A 22,460-nucleotide genomic window follows, 5' to 3' on the forward strand; every position below is an offset into this window, starting at 1 on the left:
ATGGAGAAAAAAAAAAATGCAAGTATGAGTGAGAAAGCTACTTTCATATTTCTTGCAATCAGCTTTCCATCTTCATAATCACACCACACATTAATTACAACCTCCAATATTACATCCTACTCTCAGGTTGAATATTAGGTATTTACCCAGTAGAACAAGGTAGGAGGGATGATTAACTGAAACAAATTCTCAATGGCAGAAAACAAAAGCCAATAGCAGCCACAAGTCCAGTTGGCAAAAATCGTATCTTTCAGGTTTACCAGTTTATAAAAATTAAGAGGAGTTTTAACAGGGCATATACCGAGCCATAGTGATTGGGGACACTATTCAGTAAGATACGACCAAAATGCTGGCTGGATCCAAATCATACTGAAACATGCTTGAGCACACTAAATTTAATTCAAACCTGTATATAGTTTTTTGGGGGGCAGCTGGGTGGCTCAGTTGGTTAAGTGTCTGACTTCGGCTCATGTCATGATCTCATGGTTCATGAGTTCAAACCCCAAGTTGGGCTCTGTGCCGACAGCTCAGAGCCTGGAGCCTGCTTCATATTCTCTGTACCTCTCTGTCTCTGCCCCTCCCCAGTTCCCACTATCTCTGTCTCTCTCTCTCAAAAATAAACATTAAAAAAAAGTTAAAAAAAGAGTGTTTTAAAAAAGAACTAAAAACAAAAAGTTTCTAAAGATGTAAATCCACTCAGTGAAATAAACTGTACTGTATACAGTTTACCAAACAATTAACACATGCATAAAAATAGCCAGAAAACTCAAGGAACATCCTGGTGCTTTTCCAGAAATAGCCTTTGTTCCTTTTTGCTTTTTCTCCCTGGACCCCCCTCCCCCTCCCCCTCTTTTTAAATTTATACCTATTTGAATGCCTACTGTATGCCAGGAACTATCCTAGGAGTGAGGTTAAAATGGTGGCAAAACAGACAAGAGCCTAACTACGAATATGTAAATCAGGGCAGCTGTTAAGACAGCAGGGGGCAGTGATATCTGTGATCAGAACACTTGGAAAGGCGTTAAATCTTTGAGATAACACTAGCAACCAAGTGAGGGGTTTAGATTAGGTGGTTAGGCTGTTAATTTTAAATCCCTCCACTGGAGCCCAGCATATCCAGGGACTGTTTTCAGTCCACTGAGGAGCATTCATTTCTTCCTATTAAAGCGAACACTACACGTCACTGTTAGACACTGTCTTCAGTGGCTTATGCTTCATTCTTTGATGTGTTTGCATCAACTGCATAAGATGTATTTCTGTCGTAGCGCTGCTCCCGTTAAGTGACTCCTTCCAGCTGCAGAAAAGCTGAGGCGCGATTCTCTTAAATACACTGCGGCCTTAAATGCTCATAGGTGGTGTCACACACTCTCCCAAACTTAGGTGATAAAACACAATCTTCCAGGCTCAGTGCAGCACAGAAGTCGACCTCCTCTAAGGTGGTTTCCCTCTGTTCTTCCCACGAAGCTTCTCTCCGGGGCTGCGAGGTCTTACTTTCGATCCCACCTGGTGCATGTGCACTTCCCTCCCAATCAAGCGCCATCTGCCCATCAAACACCGGCAGCTGACATTCGACACCCGGCTGTCCTTGGCGGGTGGTCGTGCGTCCCACTCGCTCAGTTCCCACGGCTTGCTGCCCAGGGCTGGCCCGGGTGCTGAGCCTCATGAGGCGGCCTCGCTCGGCCCGCCAACGCGCGCTCAAAGGGAGGGGCGGGGGGGGGGGGGGCGGTCCGCGGTGCTCCTCCCGCTCCAGAACCTTCAGCAGGGCGCTCCCGCTCCCCACAGCTCCCTGGGCGGCGCCGAGGTCCCCGGGACGCAGCCCGGGCGCTGCATGGCGGGCGGCACCGCGCCCCCGAGGTTGGCGTCGAGGGACGCTGGCCACGCGGCCGGCCCAGCCCCGCCCCGCGGAAGCGGCGACCCGCCCTTCCGGCCTCCCTTCTGGTCCGGGCCGGTGGGCGCGCGCCGATTAACGACCTTATGCGCCGACGGTCGGCAGGCGGCGGCGGCGAGTGGATGGAGGTCTCGGGCCCCGGCCGGGCGCGGCGGGGCTGGCGGCGGGCCCGGGCCGCGGGCTCCCCGCTCTCCCGGGCCGCGGTCGTCCTCCTGCTCTCCACCTTCGTGGCGCGGGTGTCCTCGTCAGGTGAGGCGCCGGGGCCGGGGCGGCGGGCTCTCTCCCCTCACCCCACCCCCCGGGTCACGTGCGCCCGCCGAACCGAAGAAACTCCCGGTACCGGCCATGGTGGGGGGTGTGTTTTCTTGGAAACCCGCGGGGGGAACGCGCGTTTGCGCGGGGCAGCGGCTGACGCCGTACAGGCAGCAGGGCTCCCCCGGGTTTGAAGTCAGATGGGCTGTGAAGCAGCTCCCCGATTGGCCCAGGGCGGTTGTCGGCCCCACAGGGGGTTGGTTGCACACGGAGCTTTGTGATCATCCGTGGTCGCGGGGCTCCATCTACTGGTTTTAGTCGTAAAACGGGGGAGAGACTGGGATGTTCAAGGGTTTGACGTGTTCCCGCCGCCCTTTGTCGCCCTCTTTGTGCCCCAAGAAGTTCCATCCTGTTTTCAAAACGTTATTTCGGTTATTGGCCAACACAAAAGTGAAGCGGGAGTTTCAGCCGGTGTCCTGTAACTGGAAAACAACTGGCTGCGTTGTTTAGCCTTCAAATGTTGGACTCTTTTTTTTTTTTTAATAAAGTCTCTCCCAGAATCGAATAATAAAAAGCACAAAAGGGAGTTGCTTAAAATGCTACAAGTTGTACAAAAGAAGAGAAATGAGAAAAGAAGTCCTCCAGGAATGTAATTGTAGAGGGACTGTGGAGGAAGGCGTGGGCTAAGGAGGAGAAAGGAAAGAAATGGAGTGAATAGCCATCCGAGCTATTCCAAAGTCTAGGCGTCAGGGCTCGTAAGGTTCTAGGATATGTAAGGAGTAGCCCGTAACCTTTAATTACCCAGTAGGAGAAGGATGCTTCTTGACCCTGACCCCTGGTCTTATGCTAGATGTGATGGGGTGTGTGTGAGCTACCTGTTGATCCGATGACAAGATCAGACCTGAGGATAGAATAAATAGAACAAAGCAGGCAGTGTCTAGTATGTAAGCTCTGAATAGAAAAGACTGATACTTACATAGCATCTGATAGTTTGGGTTCAGCCCCTACAGTAACTGTAAATCTGCAGTTCAGTCCCATTTTGCAGATGAGAAAACTGAAGATGCTAGAGTTTAAGGTGACTTTCCTAAGACCAGTAAGTGGTTTTCTGACTTTGAATACCATACTTGTTTCTTTGCACTCTCCTCCCTCTCTGTTAAATGTTTTTGGGTATATGCCTTACTGTGTTTTTTTTATAGTGCTCCTACGACTTGGTCAGTGCACACTATTATGCCCATTTGCTCATTCAGCAACGACCGAAGAATATCAGAATATATTGTATGCAACTATTATTATTTAGTTTGTACCATGTGCAAGATGCTTGGTACTGGTTCTTCATAGGTTGACACATACATAGGTTCTACCATTGATGGAGTCTATAACAAGAAAAATCACATGTGTACATAAAGAACTAATACAATGTACAGTGCATGTCATTGAAAAGGTGCTGGTGATGGAAGCGAGGGAAAGTAAGTGATCAGGACATACAGGTTTCAAGGAAGAGGGACTTGTGATTTGGGTCTTGAGGCGTGGGGCATTGGGACTTTAAAAACAGAGTTTTCTGAGTGGATGTAGAAAAAAACCAAGGATGAGATATAGTAGGGGGAAGCAGGAAGTAGAGTAATTTCGCTGGCATCTCTTCAACCGAGATCAAATATACTCTACTAAAGAATACCCTGGAATTTCTAACGAAGCAGATTGCTGATCGTTTGTTTTTGTTCTTGATAGTTGGATATTTGATTCGATTACCAAGAGGTTTTCGCTTGACCCAGGATACGGTGAAAATAGTGGGATCGTCAAATTTTCCAGGTATTAACGAATAGATGTTCAGTAATTTTAAGAAAGTGTTTATCATTTGTTTAGGTTTTATCAATCTCGTCCAAAAGGCTAATGTTGTACAGACACCCTAGTCTCCTAAGGCTCTTTTCCTTCTATGGAAATGGATTTGAATTGTTTCCATATAGTTTTATTTATCCAGGTCTGATTCTGTTTGCTGTAATTGCTTAAGTGGGCCAAGTATAGTTATTTCTAGAAGTCATGTAATTAAAGTTGCCTATAGTGTTTCTGCTTGTTATTGTATAATTTTAGCCATGATATTAAATGTATGCAGTTCAAATATGCTACAGTTTTTTCAGTTGAAAAGGATTTGGATTTATAAGCTTTTGCAATAGTCACATGAGAAGCATAGCAACTAAAACTTTTTTTTTTTAACTGAGGTAAAGTCACATGCCTTAAAATTTCTCCTTGTAAGTGTACATTCCAGTAGCTTTTAATATATTGACAAGGTTGTGTAACCATCAGCAGTATGTAATTTCACAACATTTTGGTATCTCCACAAAGAAATGCCGTGCCCATTAAGCAGTCACTCTCCAGCTGCTGGAAACCACTAATATCCTATTAATTTGCCTATTCTGGACCTTTATATAAGTGGAATCATACATTTTGTGCTGCTTTACATCTGGCTTCTTTTACTTATTATAATGTTTTTGAGGCTCATTCATGTTATAGAAAGTATCCGCACATCATTGGTTTTTGTGGCTGAATAATATTCTATCCTATGGATGCACCCTGGTTTCCACTTTTTGACTATTTTGAATAATGCTGTTACAAACATCCCTGAAAAGTTTCTGTGTGATCACGTTTTAAATTCTCAATATACACCTGGAACTTACGGCAACTCTATGTTTATTTGAGGAACTGCTGAACTATTTTCCAGAGAGTCTTCATTATTTTACTTTCACATCAGCAAAGTATGAGGACTCAAATTTTACAGCATCCTTCCCAGCATTTGTTATTGTTCATCTTTTTCAATCATAGCTAACCTAGTGTCTGTGAAATGGGTTTTCATGTGGTTTTGAGTTACATTTCCCTGATGTCTAATGATGTTTAAGATCTTTTCGTGTGTTTAATGGACGTTTGGGTATCTGCTTTGCATAAATGCCCAAGTCGTTTGCCCATTTTTTAGTTGAATATATATATATATATATATATATGTGTGTGTGTGTGTGTGTGTGTGTGTGTATATATATATTGAGTTGGAAGAGGTTTTTTTCTTTTTTTTCTTACATTCTGGATGCTAAACCCTTGTTAGATATTTGATTTACAAATAATTTCTCCAATACTATAGATTGTATTTTCTTTTTTTTCTTAGTAGAATCTTTATTTTATTATTATTTTTTAATATAGTTTATTGTCAAGTTGGCTCACGTACAGTGTATACAGTGTGCTCTTGGTTTTGGGGGTAGATTCCCGTGATTCATCAGTTACACACAACACCCAGTGCTCATCCCCACAAGTGCCCTCCTCAATGCCCACCACCCATTTTTCCCTCTCCCCGACTCCCCACGTCCACCCTCAGTTTGTTCTCTGTATTTAAGAGTCTCTTATGGATTCGCCTCCCTCCATCTCTGTAACTATTTTTTCCCTGCCCTTCCTCCATGGTCTTCTGTAAAGTTTCTCAAGTTCCACATATGAGTGAAAACATACAATATGTGTCTTTCTCTGACTGACTTACTTTACTTAGCATAAGACCCTCCACTTCTATTCACGTTGCTGCAAATGGCAGGATTTCATTCTTTTTCATTGCTAAGTAGTATTCTGTTGTCTATATAAACCACATCTTCTTTATCCATTCATCAGTTGATAGACATTTGGGCTCTTTCCATTTTTTTCCAACATAATTTGGCTATTGTTGAAAGTGTTGCTATAAACGTTGGGGTACATGTGCCCCTATGAATCAGCACTCCTTTGGATAAATTCCTAGTAGTGCTATTGCTGGGTCGTAGGGTAGTTCTAGTTTTAATTTTTTGAGGAACCTCCACACTGTTTTCTTAGAGCGGCTGCACTGTGGATTGTGTTTTCACTTAAAAAAAATTTTTTTAAGACTTTAAATTTTAATTCCAGTATAGTTAACATACAGTGTTGTATTAATTTCAGGTGTACAATATAGTGATTCAACAATTCTATAAATTATTCAAAACCTATGAAGATGTGTGTACTCTTAATCCCCATCACCTATTTCACCCATCCCCCCAGCACCTCCCTCTGGAAACCATCAGTTTGTTTTCTGTAGTTAAGAGTCTGTTTTTAGTTTCTCTCTCTCTCTCTCTCTCTCTCTCTCTCTCTCTCTCTCTCTCTCCCTCTCTCTCTTTTGTGTAGTTGTATGGTTTTATTAACACAAACGCAACATGCACACAAGTTGTCTATTCATTTTCTTTGCTGCACAAACTGGCATTGGGATTTGTGACTCTGATGGCCAGCTGGGCTGCTCTTTCCACAATGGCTTTGCCATTCTTAGAAGAGACATTGGGAGCAGTTTCTGCACATAAGACTAGTTGCACATCAGCAGCTCTTCATGCTCCTTGACGTTGTGGACCAGGAACTTCTGGAAGCCACTCCAGTGTTGGGCATCAGGATCTGGCCCTTGAATCTCCTGCACATCCTGTCCCGATCCCCTGGGTTTCTGCTATTGCACTTCATTTTGACATATCAGTCTGGTGCTAGATGAACTTCATGGTCCTCTTTTTAATGATCTTGGGCTGCACCAGGGGTCTGAGGGTGGCCTTGATGACTGTGCCAAGGAAGAGTGGGGGGAGGGACTTCTTTGTTCATTTGTAAGCAACCCAAATGACCGTTGTTAGATGAATAGGTAAAGGAGATGTGGTACATATACACAATGGAATATTACTGAGCCCTAAAACAGAATGTAATCTTGTCATTTGCAAGGATGTGGATGGAGCTAGAGAGTATAATACTAAGTGAAATAAATCCGTCAGAAGGAGAGTCAAATACCATATGATTTCACTCGTATGTGGAATTTAAGAAATAAAGCAAACGAACAAACGTGTTTTCAGTTTTTTAATAGTGTGCTTTAAAGCACACATCTTAAACTCTGATAAAGTCCGGTTTTTATTTTTTTCTTTAGTACCAGTGTTTTCAGTGCTATATCTCGGAAACAGTCTTCTAATCAACAGTCATAAAGTTTTATTTCTGTATTTTCTTATAAGAATTTCATAGTTTTGGCTCTTACATTTAGGTCTTTGATCCCGTTTTGAATTAATATTTGCATATGGTACAAGATAGGGGTCAAAGTTCATTCTTTTGCATGTGGACATCCAGTTGTTCCCGTACCATTTCTTCAAGAGACTTTTCTTTCTGTGTTGAATTTTCTTGGTGCCTTGTTGAGTAGAAGTTTGCCATAGATGTATGAATTTTTTCTGGACTCTAAATTCTATTTCATTGCTATCAGTCCTTTTGCTGGTACTATGCTGTCTTGATTGCTGTTTTGAAATCATTAAGTGTGAGTCCTTCAAATTTGGTCTTTTTCAAGATTGTTTTGGCCATTCTGGGTCTCTTGCAATTCCATATTAATGCTAGAATCAGGTTGTCCATTTCTGTAGAAAAGCCCATTGGGATGTCAATAGGAATTGCATTGAAAGTGTAGATCAATTTTTGTAGCACCACCAACTTAACCATATTCGTGAACATAGGGTATCTTTCCATTTATTTATTCTTCAGTTTCCCTCAGCGATGTCTTCTAGCTTTCAGTGTACAAGTCTTGTACCGCTTCTGTTAAATTTATTTCTAAATATTTTATTCTTTTTGATGCCGTTGTAAATGGAACAGTTTTCATTATTTAGGTTTTGGATTGCTCATTGCTATTATGTAAAAATATAATTGAATTTTTCACATCGATGTTGTGTCCTGTCACCTTACTGAATCATTTATTTAGCTCAATATTTTTAGTTGGTGGGGAAGTCATTTCTTAGGATTTTCAAATAGAGATAGTTTTATTTTTTCCTTTCCAATATGGATGCCTTTTATTTTCTTGCCAGTTGCTCCAGCCAGAACCTTCCGTTCCATATTGATAATAAATATGCGTGTCTTAGTCCTGATCTTAGGGGGAGGGAAAGGTTTTAGTCTTTCACTATTAAGTATGGTGTTAGCTGTGACTTTTTAAAAAAAATTTGTTAATGTTTATTTTTGAGAGAGACAGAGACAGAGGATGAGTGGAGGAGGGGCAGAGACAGAGGGAGACACAGACTCTGAAGCAGGCTTCAGGCTCTGAGCTGTCAGTACAGAGCCCGACGCAGGGCTCGAACTCATGGACCATGAGATCATGACCTGAGCCGAAGTTGGACACCCATCCGACTGAGCCACCCAAGCGCCCCAGCTGTGACTTTTTTGTAGATGTTATTTATCAGATTGAGAAAATCCCTTCTGTTCCTAGTTTGTTGAATGCTTTTATTGTGAAAGGGTGTTGCATTTTGTTAAATGCTTTTTCTGCATACATTGAGATGATCATGTGTTTTTTGTCCTTTATCGTATTGACATAATGTGGTATTACAGTGACTGATTTTTGTATTTTGAATTAGCCATGCATTCCTGGGATAAATCCTGGTTTATTATGAAGCATAATTCTTTTTCATGCTGCAGGATTGGCTGCTACTATTCTGAGGCCTTTTATGTCTATATTCATAGGGGAAGCAGTTCTATAGTTTTCTTGTGTTGTCTTTGTCAGAATTTGGCTTTAGGGTAATAGTGATTTGATAAAATGAGTTGGGACATGTTCCCTTCTCTTCTAATTTTTGGAAGAGTTTGTGAAGTATTGTTGTTAGTTCGACTTTACTTGTTTGGTGAAATTCACCAGTGGATTCATCTGGTGCTGGGCTTTTCTTTATAGAAAGAGTTTTGATTACTAATTCAGTCACTTTCCTTGCTTTGGGTCTATTCAGACTTTGTTTTTCATTGTTTCTGGTGAGAAATCAGCTCATTTGAGGACCATATGTATGTAACAAGTTGCTTCTCTTGCTGCTTTTAAGAGTCTGTCTTTTGGGACTTGGGCAGATGATTATGATGTATCTGGATGTGGATCCCTTTGAATCTGTCCTAGTTTGAGTTCATTGAGCGTTTTAGATGTGTTGATTCATGTTTTTCATCAGTTTGGGGGATTTTGCCATTGTTTCTTCAAATATCTTTATGCCTTTTTGCTCTCCTCTCTTCCGTGGGACTTTTATTATGTATATACTGGAGTGTTTGATGATTTCCCACAGGTCTCTGGGTACTGTTCATTTATCTTTATTATTTTTTTTCCCTCTTTCTTACACTGGATACTCCCCAATTGATCTGTCTTGAGGTTTATGGATTCTTTTTTCTGCCTGCCTACATCTGCTTTTGATTCTTACAGTGAATTTTTCAATTCAATTATTGTACTTTCTAATACAGAATTTCTTTTGTTTTGTTTTTTGTTTTTGATAACTTCTGTTTCATTATTGATAATCTTTGTTGGGAGAGAAGACATTTCCATATCTTTTTTTTAGTACTTAAGACATAATGTTCTTTGATCGTATTTCAAATAACTGTTCAGTAATTCCAAAATTTGGGCTTCCTCAGGGACAATTTCTATTGATTGCTTTCTTTTTTTCCTACCTATGACTATATCTCCCTGGTTTTTGTGGTTTTTTTTTTTTATGTTTCATATTTTTGGTTAAAAACTGGACTTTTTAAGTAATTTAATGTGGCAACTCTGGAAATCAGATATTGATGTTGTTGGTGTTTGCTGTTGTTGTTTGTATGTTTAATGACTTTTCTGAACTAATTCTTTACATATTGTGTTGTTCGTCATGTAGCCACTGAAGTCTATGCTCAGTTAGCTTAGGCCAATCATTGGATGGAGATTTCATGAACACCACAGCCAGTCTCCTGGTCTTTGCAGAGGCTCTGCGTGCTGGTTGGGGCACACCCTAAATATTAGCTAGCCAGAGCGTCAATTTCAGCCACACATTAAGAACTTAAGTTCTTGTTCTTGACTGAGCATGCTGAGTCTTAGGCATGCACCCCCCACCCCTGCCCTCTGCCCCATGCATGCATGTATGTGGTCTTCTGCTTTGCTAGGAATATGTTAGAACTTTCAAGCTCCTGTGGATGTCATTTCCAGCTTTTCCTCATAAGCTTATTGGTTGCCCTGCTGTTTAACCCAACTGTTATGCACTGCATCAGGCATTTATAAAGTTAAATGAAACTCTCTAGTTGCTTTTGAAAAATACTTTTTGGGAAAAGGCTTCTTCTAGTGGTTGTGCTTTGCGTTAGATCCAGCAAAGACAGCCTTGTAGGAAACTGCCAGAGAAGTCCAATAATGACAGTTCTCTAGGAAGGAAGCATAGAAGTCTCGCCAACCCTGTTGGCCCTTCTAGTGGCTACCAGGGTGCTGGTTCTTACAGTGATTGGTGTAGCGGTGGGCAGAGCTAAGGCAGAGCTAGGGAGGGGGGCGATGGGAATAAGGAAACTTACAGTGCTACCAGCGCACCTGGATCCTGCCACAAATTGCCACACAGTGGTTGGATTAAACAACACAATCTTATTGTCTCCCAGTTCTGGAGGGGAGAAGCTCAGTCACAGAGACAGGGTTGATTCTGCTTGAGGGCTGCGAGATCTGTACCAGTTCTCCTTTCATGGCTTGTGGGTGGCCATCTTCTTCTGCCTGTGTCTCTTCACATCACATCCCCTCTGTAATTGGTACGTGTGTCCAGATTTTCCCCTTTTATAAGACACCAGTAGTATTGGATGAGGCTTGCCGTAACTTCATTTTAACTTTATTACTTTTCTTTTTTTTTTTTTAATGTTTATTTATTTTTGGGAGAGAGAGACAGCAAGCAGGGGAGGGGCAGAGAGAAAGGGAGACGCAGAATCTGAAGCAGGCTCCAGGCTCTCAGTTGTTAGCACAGAGCCTGACGCGGGACTCACACCCACAAACCGTGAGATCATGACACGGGCTGAAGTTGGACGCTGAACCGACTGAGTCACCCAGGCACCCCTAACTTGATTACTTTTCTAAAGACACTATGGCCAGATAAGTTCACATTCTGAGATACTGGTGGTTAGGGCCTAAACGTATGAATCTGGGGAGAGGCATAATTCAACCCATCATGCCAAAGATTCAGTTGTTTTTCTTGAATAAACTTTTCATGAGTTGCTTCAAGTCTTTGAGTAATTTCCAGAGCTCTGAAAATGTTGATCCAGACAATTTCTGTCAGTTTTTGTATTACCTTTATGAAGGGGATAATTTTTAGAGTTCCTTACGCTGCCATTTTCACTGATATCACAACTTTTTATCACAGTTTTTGTTTTAAAACTCTAATTTCTAAACTTAAATTGTAAAACATGTATCACTGATTTCTTTTTTATTGCTTTTTAAATGGGATATGATTAGACTTATTCTTAATAGATGGACATTTCAGTTCATTGTGGATTTCTTACAGCACATAGATTATTCTACAATGTTTTACTACTTGTGCCTACATTTTTATTTTAACGTTAATTTATTTTTGAGAGAGATTGAGAGAGAGAGAAAGCGAGCAGCGGAGGAGCAGAGACAGAGGGAGACACAGAATCCGAAGCAAGCTCCAGGCTCTGAGCTGTGAGCACAGAGCCTGATGCAGAGCTCAAACCTACTAACTGTGAGATCATGGCCTGAGCCAAAGTCGGACGCTTAACCGACTAAGCTACCCAGGCATCCTATAGAAAAAAATTGCTTAAAATTTAACAGCAATTAATGATAAAAAAACAAATAATTTAAGCATACGGGGAACTTTCTTAACCTATGGAAGAATATCTATATCTAATAGCTATATTCAGGGGAGATTGGTTCAGTTGGTTAAGGGTTGGACTCTTGATTTCAGCTCAGGTTTCATATCAGGGTTGTAACTGTTGAAGCCTACTTAAAAAATGAAGGAGTGAATGAAGGAGTGAGTGAGTGAAAGCTGCATTCAGTAACCATCACACTATATGGTGAAACTTGAGAGACCGTCTCAAGTTAGGCAGAGTTTTGATTCTCAGATACAACTCTTTACTGGATCACAAAAAGCTTTGTATTTGGTGAATCAGTGAAATGTTGGCATGCCAAAACCTTTTCTACTCATAAGCTGACTTATGAGTAAATTCAAGATAATTGAATCTTTACTGTGTTCCTTTTGTATCTCCTAAAGAATATAATTTTGGCTTGTTTAATGATCAGGATTCTTTGAATTTTAAAGCAAAGTGGGAAAAATGCTTAATAAAATCAAAGCATATATTTATTTTTTGACTTTTTAATCACATTATAACTTTCAAATTCAGTACTTTGTATCACATCAATGTGAATAGTTATTCTGCTAATATAAACAGATTTATTGGTTCCTTTCAGGTTTGGTGTCTTTGCAAAACAGATACAGTCTAGTATAGACTAGTTTTAATACTTTGTAATTAAAATAATATCCTGAGAATAAAATAAGTTAGTGTCATGAACTCTGCATAAAAGCCCAATGCATTATTTTCAGGTTGGTAAACCTACATACACCCCCAAATATAATACATGTGTATATTTTTGAGTATTAGTGATCATATGGAATGCAATGAAATTTAGTCCTTATCAAGTAATTGCAGTTACCCAAAGAAAAGTTATAAAAACATGCAATGCAAACTACAAAAATGTGAGGCATTATAGAGCATAAAATGATACAAAATATTATTGGAACATTTTAATGTTGTATTTTCAGTGAAAGTATATGTTATGCTTCATCAAAAGAGTCCACACGTGTTATGTGTAACTCAACGACTGCGAAATTCGGAACTGATAGATCCATCATTCCAGTGGCATGGGCCAAAAGGAAAAATTATTTCAGGTAGGCTTTTGTTTCTATTATAATTCAATGGATATGTCTGAAATATACTCAGAACACAGAATAGTCATATCTCATATATATGTATATGTTTCCTCACTTGTTTTTTCTTGTGATTTCCCTTTGGAGTTAGAGTCTAACAGTGCAGGTGGTATAGACATTTTTTGCACATCTTAATCTGAGATAGAGACACTTGATGACTGTTTAAGAGTTTGGGGAATTCTCTGAGCACCTATATTCCACAAAAATGTTACTTTTTAAAAAGTTCTTAGAGCCATTTTGGTTTCTTCATTCAGACTTCTGTTAGTCAAGTGTGTACGAAGAAGCAGATATAATTCTGGTTTTTATTGACAATACAAATGAGCCCTTTGAGCTGCAGATTTATAAACATGGTTTTGTCTTAAACAGCACCACGTAGGGACAGCTCAGGTCTTTACTAGTAGAGTTTTTACATTTTTTGATCTTATATATCTTACTGACTAAATACCATACCAATGTGGATTATATTTGAATTTAATTTCAATATTAGAATCTATTAAAAAAAAGACCGTATTTAGCTTTTCATACTTTGGTATTAAAAACATGCATTTAGATATACTGCATGGTTTGACCGTGATTGTGTATTAATGTATGACTGGTGCTGTGCTTACGAAAGAGGAAACTTAGTAAATCAGTTACTCATCCAGAGGAGAAGACAGACTCAAGAGACAGATGTGAATGGTAGCCTTATGGTTTCAATAAATTTTTGAGGAAACAAGATCTTAATCTCACGAAAGTATTTTTGTTCCACATAGCAATTACTATTGGTATGACTGGTCTGATCAACATTTGCTCCATTCAACTTCTTTTGTTATTTTGAAATGCATTATCTTTTTTCTAATCTTTCATTTGCTGATCTGTTTTTGCAGTGTAGTTTAAAAAATATAAATCAGCTTAGCTGTTCTTGTGTTCAGCCTTGCTAAATACCAGCTTAATGAATTTTCATCCTAACTATGTGTTCAATGAAGCACTTAATCATTTTTGCATACCATCCGGGAAGTTGTCTTTATTGCTCTGTTTACATCTGTTTACATTTTCTTTTTTCTTCCTTCCTTTCTTCCTCTCTTTCTCTCTCTCTCTCCCTCCCTCCCTCTCCCTACTGGTATTTGGAGAGAGTGCCTGTAGATGGAATCCTAGGGGTTTATTTTGTTATGGTGGTTGGGGGAAAGCATTATATTCATACCAAGACTTGGCTGAGGAAACATTCATAGGAAATACTTGTTTCGTAATATGTTTTAATTCATATTTTTATATAATTGAATAATCTTAGCCGTACAGTTCTGAACTATTTATGCTGATTCTGAAGAAGCTCAAGGTTTAAATAGTTACTCCTCTCAAGGTGAGATGGTTCTTCAGAGTGAAGTACTCAGCTCTTAGTGAGAAGTACTCAGCTCTTAGTGAGTGCCTGCCTGGGGGCTGCGCTGTGCTAGGCTTTGTGTAATGTCTCTGCCTCATTGTACTAACATAGTAGGAATGGATTAGCAGAGATCAGTGACAAAAAATCCCAAGAGATCGGGCACTTAATAGAAATCAGTGAAATGGGTCAGGTATAGAAGCATCCAGTACTGATGATGTGATCAAATTTTATTTTTACTGCTCTGTGATAGTAGCACATTATATAGTACAAGCATGTAGGTTAGTATATTTTACATTTGGTGTTAAAACTCCATAAGTTCAAAAATAGAAGCATTTAAGTATTGAATTGTTCTTTTACAATTTGTTACTTCTTTGATTCGGAAATTGAAATCTGAAACATTTTCTTCTCTAAGATGCGTTGCCAGTCTTGTAGTTTATCTTGAAAAGTATAGTATGTGATTGAATTTTGAATCCTGCAACTAAGAGCAATATTTTATTTTACTCACTTTCATAAAGGAAAATAGACGTTCAGATGTGTAGTTATTTCCAAGTAAGGATTAAATCATGTTAGTACAGTGGTTTTTTTTTTTTTTTTATTTATAAAAACTATTCTCAGGCAATTCTGGTGTTGACATCATCATCATATTTGAGATTTCAGTGCAGGATCACATCATAATTCACTGTCTACCAGTCTGCAGGCTCATTAGGTCTATCATTATCATTTCAGAAAGATCTGGAAATGTCTAATTTTCCTAAAGCTTGAAAAATGGAGAATCTTTTTGGACACTTATAAATATTCCAAAGATAGTTTCCCTAAAAGTTAGCAAAAGAAATCATGTAATTGTGTAATTACTTGCACATGCCCCTGGAGAGAAACATTCAGATTGTTTAGATGGGTTGTAAAATATAGGGGACCTATGTTAGATTTGTTCGGTTCCCCGCCCCAACCCTGTCTCCCTACCTTCTCTCCCTCTTTCTCTTCTCGCCCCCACTCCTCCTCTGTTTGTCTTCCCATATTTTTTATTCACAAACAAAATGCATTTTTTGCAAAAAGACTTGTAGGTCTTACCCCAACCCTGATCCCAACCTGATGAATTAACTCTTCTTGGTCGGTGGACTTCCCCACTTTTCTAAATATATCTAAGCACATACACACACGAGTTTTACCCTGTAACTACACTCTTATTATTCTTCTTGAGATTGAAGATGACATTCTATCCTTTGTACTATTTTTTATTGAATGAATCACATCATGTGTACAGATGTATATAAGATATATGCAAGTCACAATACGGTAAAACAGACATCCTACAACCTGCAGGATACATCGTTAAGAAGACCGTTGCACTCCTAATAAGATGCTTAAAAGTCCCATTTTTCTGTCCCCAAACACTGGTCAGGTAAACACTACTGTGAACATTTACAGAATTATTCCCTGGCTTTTCTTTATGTGTTTGCCATGTGTATAAATATACCCACAGACACGTTTATCCATACTGACCGCCCTCTGCAGTAAAGTACAGTCATTCTGTCCATTTTGGGTGTGAAAAAACTGAGGCATTGAGAGAATAGGATGCTTACTGAAGTCCTGGGCCTCTGAAGTCCAGCTTCAAAGTTCACAGATACCGTCTAAGTGAGGGAGGTATGGGATTTTAATTTTCCCTTTTCATTATTTTGTGAGTTTTTGGTTTTTTGTATCTTTTAAAGAATTTGCCCAATTTAGAGTCTTCTTTCAACTTGTTGAATTTATGTGCATAAAGTAGTTACAATACTGTCTTACTATCTTTTTAATATATTCAGGATCTATATGACGTGCCCCATTCTGCCTGATAGTGGCTCTGTCTTTTCTCTTTCATTTTGGCCTCTCTGGATACAGATTTAAAAATTTTACCAGTTTTGGGATGCCTGGGTGGTTCAGTTGGTTCAGTGACTTCAGCTCAGTTCATGATCTCAAGGTTCCTGAGTTCAAGCCCCATGCCAGTCTCTGTGCTGATGGCTCAGACCCTGGAGCCTTCTTCAGATCCTGTGTCTCCCTCTCTCTCTGCCCCTCCCCTGATCGCACTCTCTGTCTCTCTGTCTCTGTCTCTCAAAAATGAATAAACATTTAAAAAAAATGTTCTTACCAGTTTTTTCAAGGGACCGGCTTTTGGTTTGATTTATTTTTCTCTCTTATTTTGTTATTTTTTACTTTCACTGATTTCTGTTTTTATTTTTATTATTTCCTTTCTTCTGTTTGCTTTGGGTTAAATTTGCTTATCTTTTGTTGCTTGTAGAATTCTGGATTGACAGTTTATTTCTTTCAGCATTCTAAAGATGGCCCTCTGTATTCTTTTTGCTTGCATAGTTCCTAATGAGAAGTCTGCTGTTATCTTATCCCTGTCCCTCTGTAGACAGCATGCCATTTTTTTTCTGACTGAATTCAAGATTTTTTTCTTTGCCTTTCATTTTCAGTGACCTGAATTTTACGTAACTCTTTATTTTTTCCTTGTATTCTGCTTAGTGTTCTCTCAGCTTCTTGGATTTTTTTAATTTTATTTTTTATTTAAAAAAAATTTTTTTAACGTATATTTATTTTTGAGACAGAGAGACAGAGCGTGAATGGGGGGAGGGGCAGAGAGAGAGGGAGACACAGAATCAGAAGCAGGCTCCAGGCTCTGAGCCATCAGCCCAGAGCCTGACACGGGGCTCGAACTCACGGACCGCGAGATTGTGACCTGAGCTGAAGTTGGACGTTTAACCGACTGACCCACCCATGCGCCCCGATCATTTTCTTGGATCTTTAATTTGATGCTTGCTGTTAATTTTTGAATATTCTCTGCCATTATGTCTTCAAATATTTATTCTTTCCCATGCTGTCCCTCCTCTCCTTCTGAGATTTCTATCACCTATATGTAATGCTCTTTGATATTGCTGCACAGCTCTTGGATCTTTCTTCCTGGTGGTGGTGGTGGTTTATTTTTTCTCTTTGAGAGTCAGATTGGTTGTTTCTTTTGACCTATATTGAAGCTCATTGATTCTTTCCTAAGCTGTATCGATCTTTTTATGAGTCCATTGAAGGAATACTTTGTCTGTGTTACTGTGTTTTTTGTTCTTGTTTTTGTCCATTTTGTTTTGCTTTTAGTTCTGGCATTTTCATTTGATTATTTTTTGTAATTTCAGTTTCTCTGCTAAAATCTCCCGTCTGGTCTTGCATATTATCTATGTTTTCTATTCAGTATTTTAATACTCATTGTTATTTTAAATTAACCGTCTGATATTTTTGACATATATGTCACTTAAGAGTCTGACTCTGTACATCACCTGGTATTTTGGAAATATGTCTTACTTTTCTGTATGTCTCCTTGTTTTTTGTTAAAGTTGGACATCTTGAATAAAATAAGACTATAGATAGTAAGGATTTTTATGCTTTGAGATAAATGCCTTTTTAAAAATAGCATTAATGGGGCTCCTGGGTGGCTCAGTTGGTTGAGCGACCGACTTCAGCTCAGGTCATGATCTCACAGTTTGTGAGTTTGAGCCCCGTGTCGGGCTCTGTGCTGACAACTCAGAGCCTGGAGCCTGCTTCTGATTCTGTGTCTCCCTCTCTCTCTGCCCCTACCCCACTCATGCTCTTTCTCTGTCTCAGAAATAAACATTTAAAAAATTTTAAAAAAATAGCATTAAGTCTTTAGTATTAGAAGTTTGTGTTAATCTAGTCAATAATTTATCTTGGTTTAATATTGGTTGTTGCTGTGGTTATTGAAAGCTTCAGTCAGATAAAGTTAAAGATGTTTTAGGCATAGGCTGGTTCATGAGAAGTTCTTTTTCTCCAGTGTCTTTGGAGAAAACATTTCCTTTCTTGGCTTTGTTTTCTCCTTTTTAAAAAAAAAAAAATCTCTAGAATCTCTTGCATCTCTTCTAATTTGATTATACTACATTTTGACTAGACTCTTTTACTGATGGGTCATTGGGAGAGAGGGACAGTCTCTGATGTTTGGTTAAGCCTGGTCTTTGGCAGGTATGGTGTCCCTGGGGCTTGTGGCCGGGGTGGGGGCAGCCGTCACAAATGCTCTAACCCCTTCTCCATCTGTAGTGTTGGCCTAGTACTTCTTGCTGACTGTTCCTCAAGGATGAGACTCTTTTCCCTTTATGTTTACTTCCCCAGTTGCAATAAGTCTCCACAGAGTCCTAGGTGACTGTTTTTGTTCCTTCTCTCCCTATACATTAAATCATTGTTGCATACCAGGAAGTAGGGGAAATGGGTGTGGGTGGACTTTTGGCAGGGTTGCTGGGCCCCTCCTTGAGCCAAGTCCGGTGGGAGTCATGCCCAGGATTCCCCTGACCTTCTCTTTGATCAGTCTGAGGTGTTCCTGTGGGTACACCCTATAAGAGGGTGTAACACCTCATCTCCCCCCACCCCAGTATCTCTGGTCCTCAGAAGTTTCACATGTTCACACAGGTTGACACTTGGCTTTTAGTAAATCATTGAGAACTTTCAGCTGAGTCTTCTTAAATGCTTGGGTCCTGGTTCTATCCACAGGTCACTGTCCCTCCCCAGATTTCAGGTTTATTGGTTACCTTCTCGCCTCAGTTTTTTTGATAGGTTTGAGATAAATTGTTAACTGACAATTTGTCTTTTTCCTTATTGTAATAGTGGGGTCGATGTTCTTGTGGTCAGTTTCCATATCTGAGCAGAAACTAAAAGTGCAAACTTAATTTTTTTGTTAAATAATAAGTTATAATGAAATTGTGCTTAAATTTTGCCGTGTAATTTTAGAGTTGTAAGTCATGAACTAGAAGTCTAGTCCAACTCTAAAGTTTTAGATGATCAAGCTAAGTTGTAGAGAAAGAAGTATTGACTTCAGTTATTCACGGACTGTATGCTGTTGCCTGAGTTGTTCCTTTGCCTACATGTTCCTTTGGCATCATGAAATTCACATTTAAACACTGTTACTTAAAGGTCATTTGTTAAGTGGTGTTGTAGCATGGCTTTTTCTGTTGGCTGTGAAATCCTCTGAGTATCTTTTCAAAATGTGCCGCTTTTAATTTTTATTCATTCATTCATGCATGCATGCATGCATTTAGAGAGAGGGAATGCATGAGTGAGGAAAGGGCAGAGGGAGAGGGAAAGCATCTCAAGCAGGCTCCACGCTCAGCTCGGCCCCAGTGTGGGGTTCAGTCTCAGGACTGTGAGATCATGACCTGAGCTGAAATCAAGAGTTGGACGTTAAACCGACTGAGCATCCCGCGCACTCCCACTTTAATGTTTTAAAAATAAGAAGGTGAGAGGGTGCTTTATCGTGGATCATGTCCTATTTGATTTTCTGGCTGTCATAATACTTAAATTGTAATAGGTATTCAGATATGTATTAGTGCACTTATACTTCTAGTTTGGGAAAATTATAGCCAAGAATGCATAGCCCAATTGACAGCATGATATTCATGGTGTTTAAAATCTATGGGCATTTTATTTTATAGTTTGAGAAGAATCGGTATTAACTCTTCTTTATTTAAAACTTTTTTTGAAGTTTTTATTTAAATTTCAGTTAACACGCAGTGCAATATTCATTTCAGATGTAGAGTGTAGTGATCCAGCCCCTCCGTACGACCCCCGGTGCTTGTCACAAGTGTGCTTCTTGATCCCTGATCACCTGTTTCACCCAGCCCACCACCCACCTCCCCCATGGCAACCATCAGTTTGTTCTCTCTTAAAGAGTCTCTTTCTTGGTTTGCCCCTCTCTCTCTCTCTCTCTTTTTCCCCTGTGCTCATTTGTTTCTTAAATTCCACATACTAGTGAAATCATGTGGTATTTCTCTTTCTTTGACTGACTTCACCTTTTATCATATTTACTATAAAGCATTTGTCTCTGCTGAAATCTATAGCAAACCCTTGAAAACTTGTTAATCTGTTTTAGAAAAGAGACATTTTATGATAAATATGTAATCTTTCATCAAAAAAGAAATGAGCATTACAATAGGAACATAGTCACAATTTATAACCTCTTTTTCAGCTTCATCCAAGGATTTGGAAATGGGAATTCTTAAGGCATAATATTCTGTGTAAATTCCTTGAGGGAGAGTATATCCATCTCTATTCATTTCTCCTTCGGTATCTGAAGTAGGACTTTGCATGTAGTGGAAACCCAGCAAACTTTTAAAAATGTTTATTTATTTTGAGAGAGAGAGAAAGAGAAAGCATGAGCAGGGTAAAGGGGTAGAGGGAAAGAGAGAATCTGAAGCATGCTCAGCATGGAGCCCAGTGCGGGGCTCGATCCCACCACCTGGGATCATGGCCTGAACTGAAATCAAGACTCAGACGCTCAGGCAACTGAGCCACCCAGGTGCCCTGAAACCGAACAGATTTTTATTGAGCAAGTTAATAATGAAAATTTCATCACTAAGAACATTCCTGTTGTGTCTTATTTTGAGGAAATACATTTATTCAAAAATAAATTTCAACCTGAAATTTATAAGCAATATGTTATTTACTTAAAGTGGAAAAAGATAATTATTTGCTGGGATAACACTTTCCATTCTAATGAAGGGCATATGAAATTGTTGAATGAGTTTTAATATAAAAATTTTCAAATGCAAAACTGGTTATGCACTTTCAGAATAATGACTTGAATTACTTAAGGATTTATAGCTTTTTCAAGTAATTTAAGTTGTATTTGTTACACGAAAACAATTCTGTGAGATATGCTGTCGTATATTATGATTCTTTGTTTTACAAATGATGGAGCTGGACCTAAGAAAGATTAAGTGATTACCCTCGGGATACACAGTTTATGAGAAAGAAAGGTAGACCTGAAACCCACGTCTCAAGCCTCTAAATCACACCTCTTTCCTGTTACACAGCACAGCTTCCTCCCAGTGTGGTACTTAAGTAACAAAGCACACGGAAGTCCCAAGGGCTCTTAACATCCAGTCCTCATTCTCAACACTGCAGCTCTGATTGTGTGACTTTGGGCAGGTCGGGTGATCCAGTCTCTTGTTTTCTCTCTTCTGCAACCCTAAGGTTGTAACCCAGTCTTTGCCTGGTATCCTGTGTAATGACTAGAAGTACCTAGTTATTAGTATCTTGGGTTAGTCTTTGTTCTGGATACATTGTTTCCTCCCTTTCACATACAGTTTGTAAGCTTACGGAGGGCAGAACTTATCAATCAGTACACATACATATGTGGATATATAATTACTTTATAGCATATGTAAATAAATGCTGCTTTTATACACATGCGAATATCTGATAGAGTTCATTTCAATGCAAGGAGATTAGGAGTGCATGAAGTACATGGAATTGTCAGTCTCCTCTGCCACTTAGGCAGCCGCACAGTTGGTGACCCCTGGTTAGTCCAGTTCACACACTAAGAAGGTCATCCTGGCATCTGCTGTCAACAAACACCAGACGCAATCACTAGTTATGCCCCTGACAAACTGCATTGATTCTGTAGGTAAATTTTGATGGTTTTGCTCTGTTTAGAAAATATTTTGTTATTTTATCTCAGTGTCGTGTAATTTAATTACTGTGTTACTCCTTTATTAGAAAACAGCACTACACAAGTAACATCCACAGGAAGCCTTATATTCCAGAACTTTGAGGAGGGAATGAGTGGAGTTTACACCTGTTTCCTGGAGTATAAACCTACTGTGGAGGAAATTGTGAAAAATCTTCAACTAAAATACGTTATATATGGTAAGTGCATTTAGTTGTATGTTAACATTTCTTAATGTTTTCAAATATTTAAATATCTTTAGGTTTGTCTTAAAGGGACTTTGTTATTTTTATTTTTATTTTTTGTCTTTTAAAGAAAAACTACTACTTGCCGCTATTTTACAAAGTGCTGCGTAAGTGTTAGTGGTGAGGGCAGACCTTCTTTTCTTCGGGGGAGTGTTGATATGAACGCAGATAAATTTAAGCCGCTGAGTGAAAATGGGGCTGGAAATCATGTTTTCAAATTTTTACAATATTATAGTTTATACTGCTGTTAAATTCCGAGTTTCACTCTTGGTGGCACATTGCCATCCCCCCGGACGGGAGCATGAAATGCCACCATAAATCCTTCTCTAAAAGCAGTGTGGTCTGTGGAGGTATGAGATGGGGAGAGCTGAGTGGGTTACTCGAGTGGCTGGGAGAGCAGCGTGAGCAGAGGTTGCTTGTATGTCCCCTTTCACCGGGGGAACCTGCATGTGGTGGATGGAGTTGGGGTCCTCCGGGATGCACCTGTCTGATCTCCAGGACCTGGGCCTGTGCTGCCTTTCCGGACAGAAGGCTATTCGCAGATATCGATTAGCTA

General features: G+C 39.6%; 1 protein-coding gene across 3 annotated transcripts in view; it reads left to right on the forward strand.

The window, feature by feature from the left end:
- Positions 1-1,944: 1,944 nt before the first annotated feature.
- Positions 1,945-22,460, forward strand: part of ZPBP (zona pellucida binding protein) — a 111,842-nt gene continuing 91,326 nt past the window's right edge. For 2 of the 3 annotated variants that reach the window (XR_008296939.1, XM_027046100.2), the window contains exons 1-4: positions 1,945-2,137; positions 3,866-3,946; positions 12,670-12,795; positions 21,710-21,859. Coding sequence is in view for 2 of the 3 variants with exons in the window: in XM_027046100.2 (XP_026901901.2) it covers positions 1,975-2,137; positions 3,866-3,946; positions 12,670-12,795; positions 21,710-21,859 (520 nt within the window). In the remaining variant the exon portion in view is untranslated. The remainder of the gene's footprint in view (positions 2,138-3,865; positions 3,947-12,669; positions 12,796-21,709; positions 21,860-22,460) is intronic. The other variant, XM_027046101.2, reaches the window with a different exon arrangement.

This window comes from Acinonyx jubatus, chromosome A2 (genome assembly GCF_027475565.1).
Source record: "Acinonyx jubatus isolate Ajub_Pintada_27869175 chromosome A2, VMU_Ajub_asm_v1.0, whole genome shotgun sequence".
In the NCBI taxonomy this organism is placed as follows: domain Eukaryota; kingdom Metazoa; phylum Chordata; class Mammalia; order Carnivora; family Felidae; genus Acinonyx; species Acinonyx jubatus.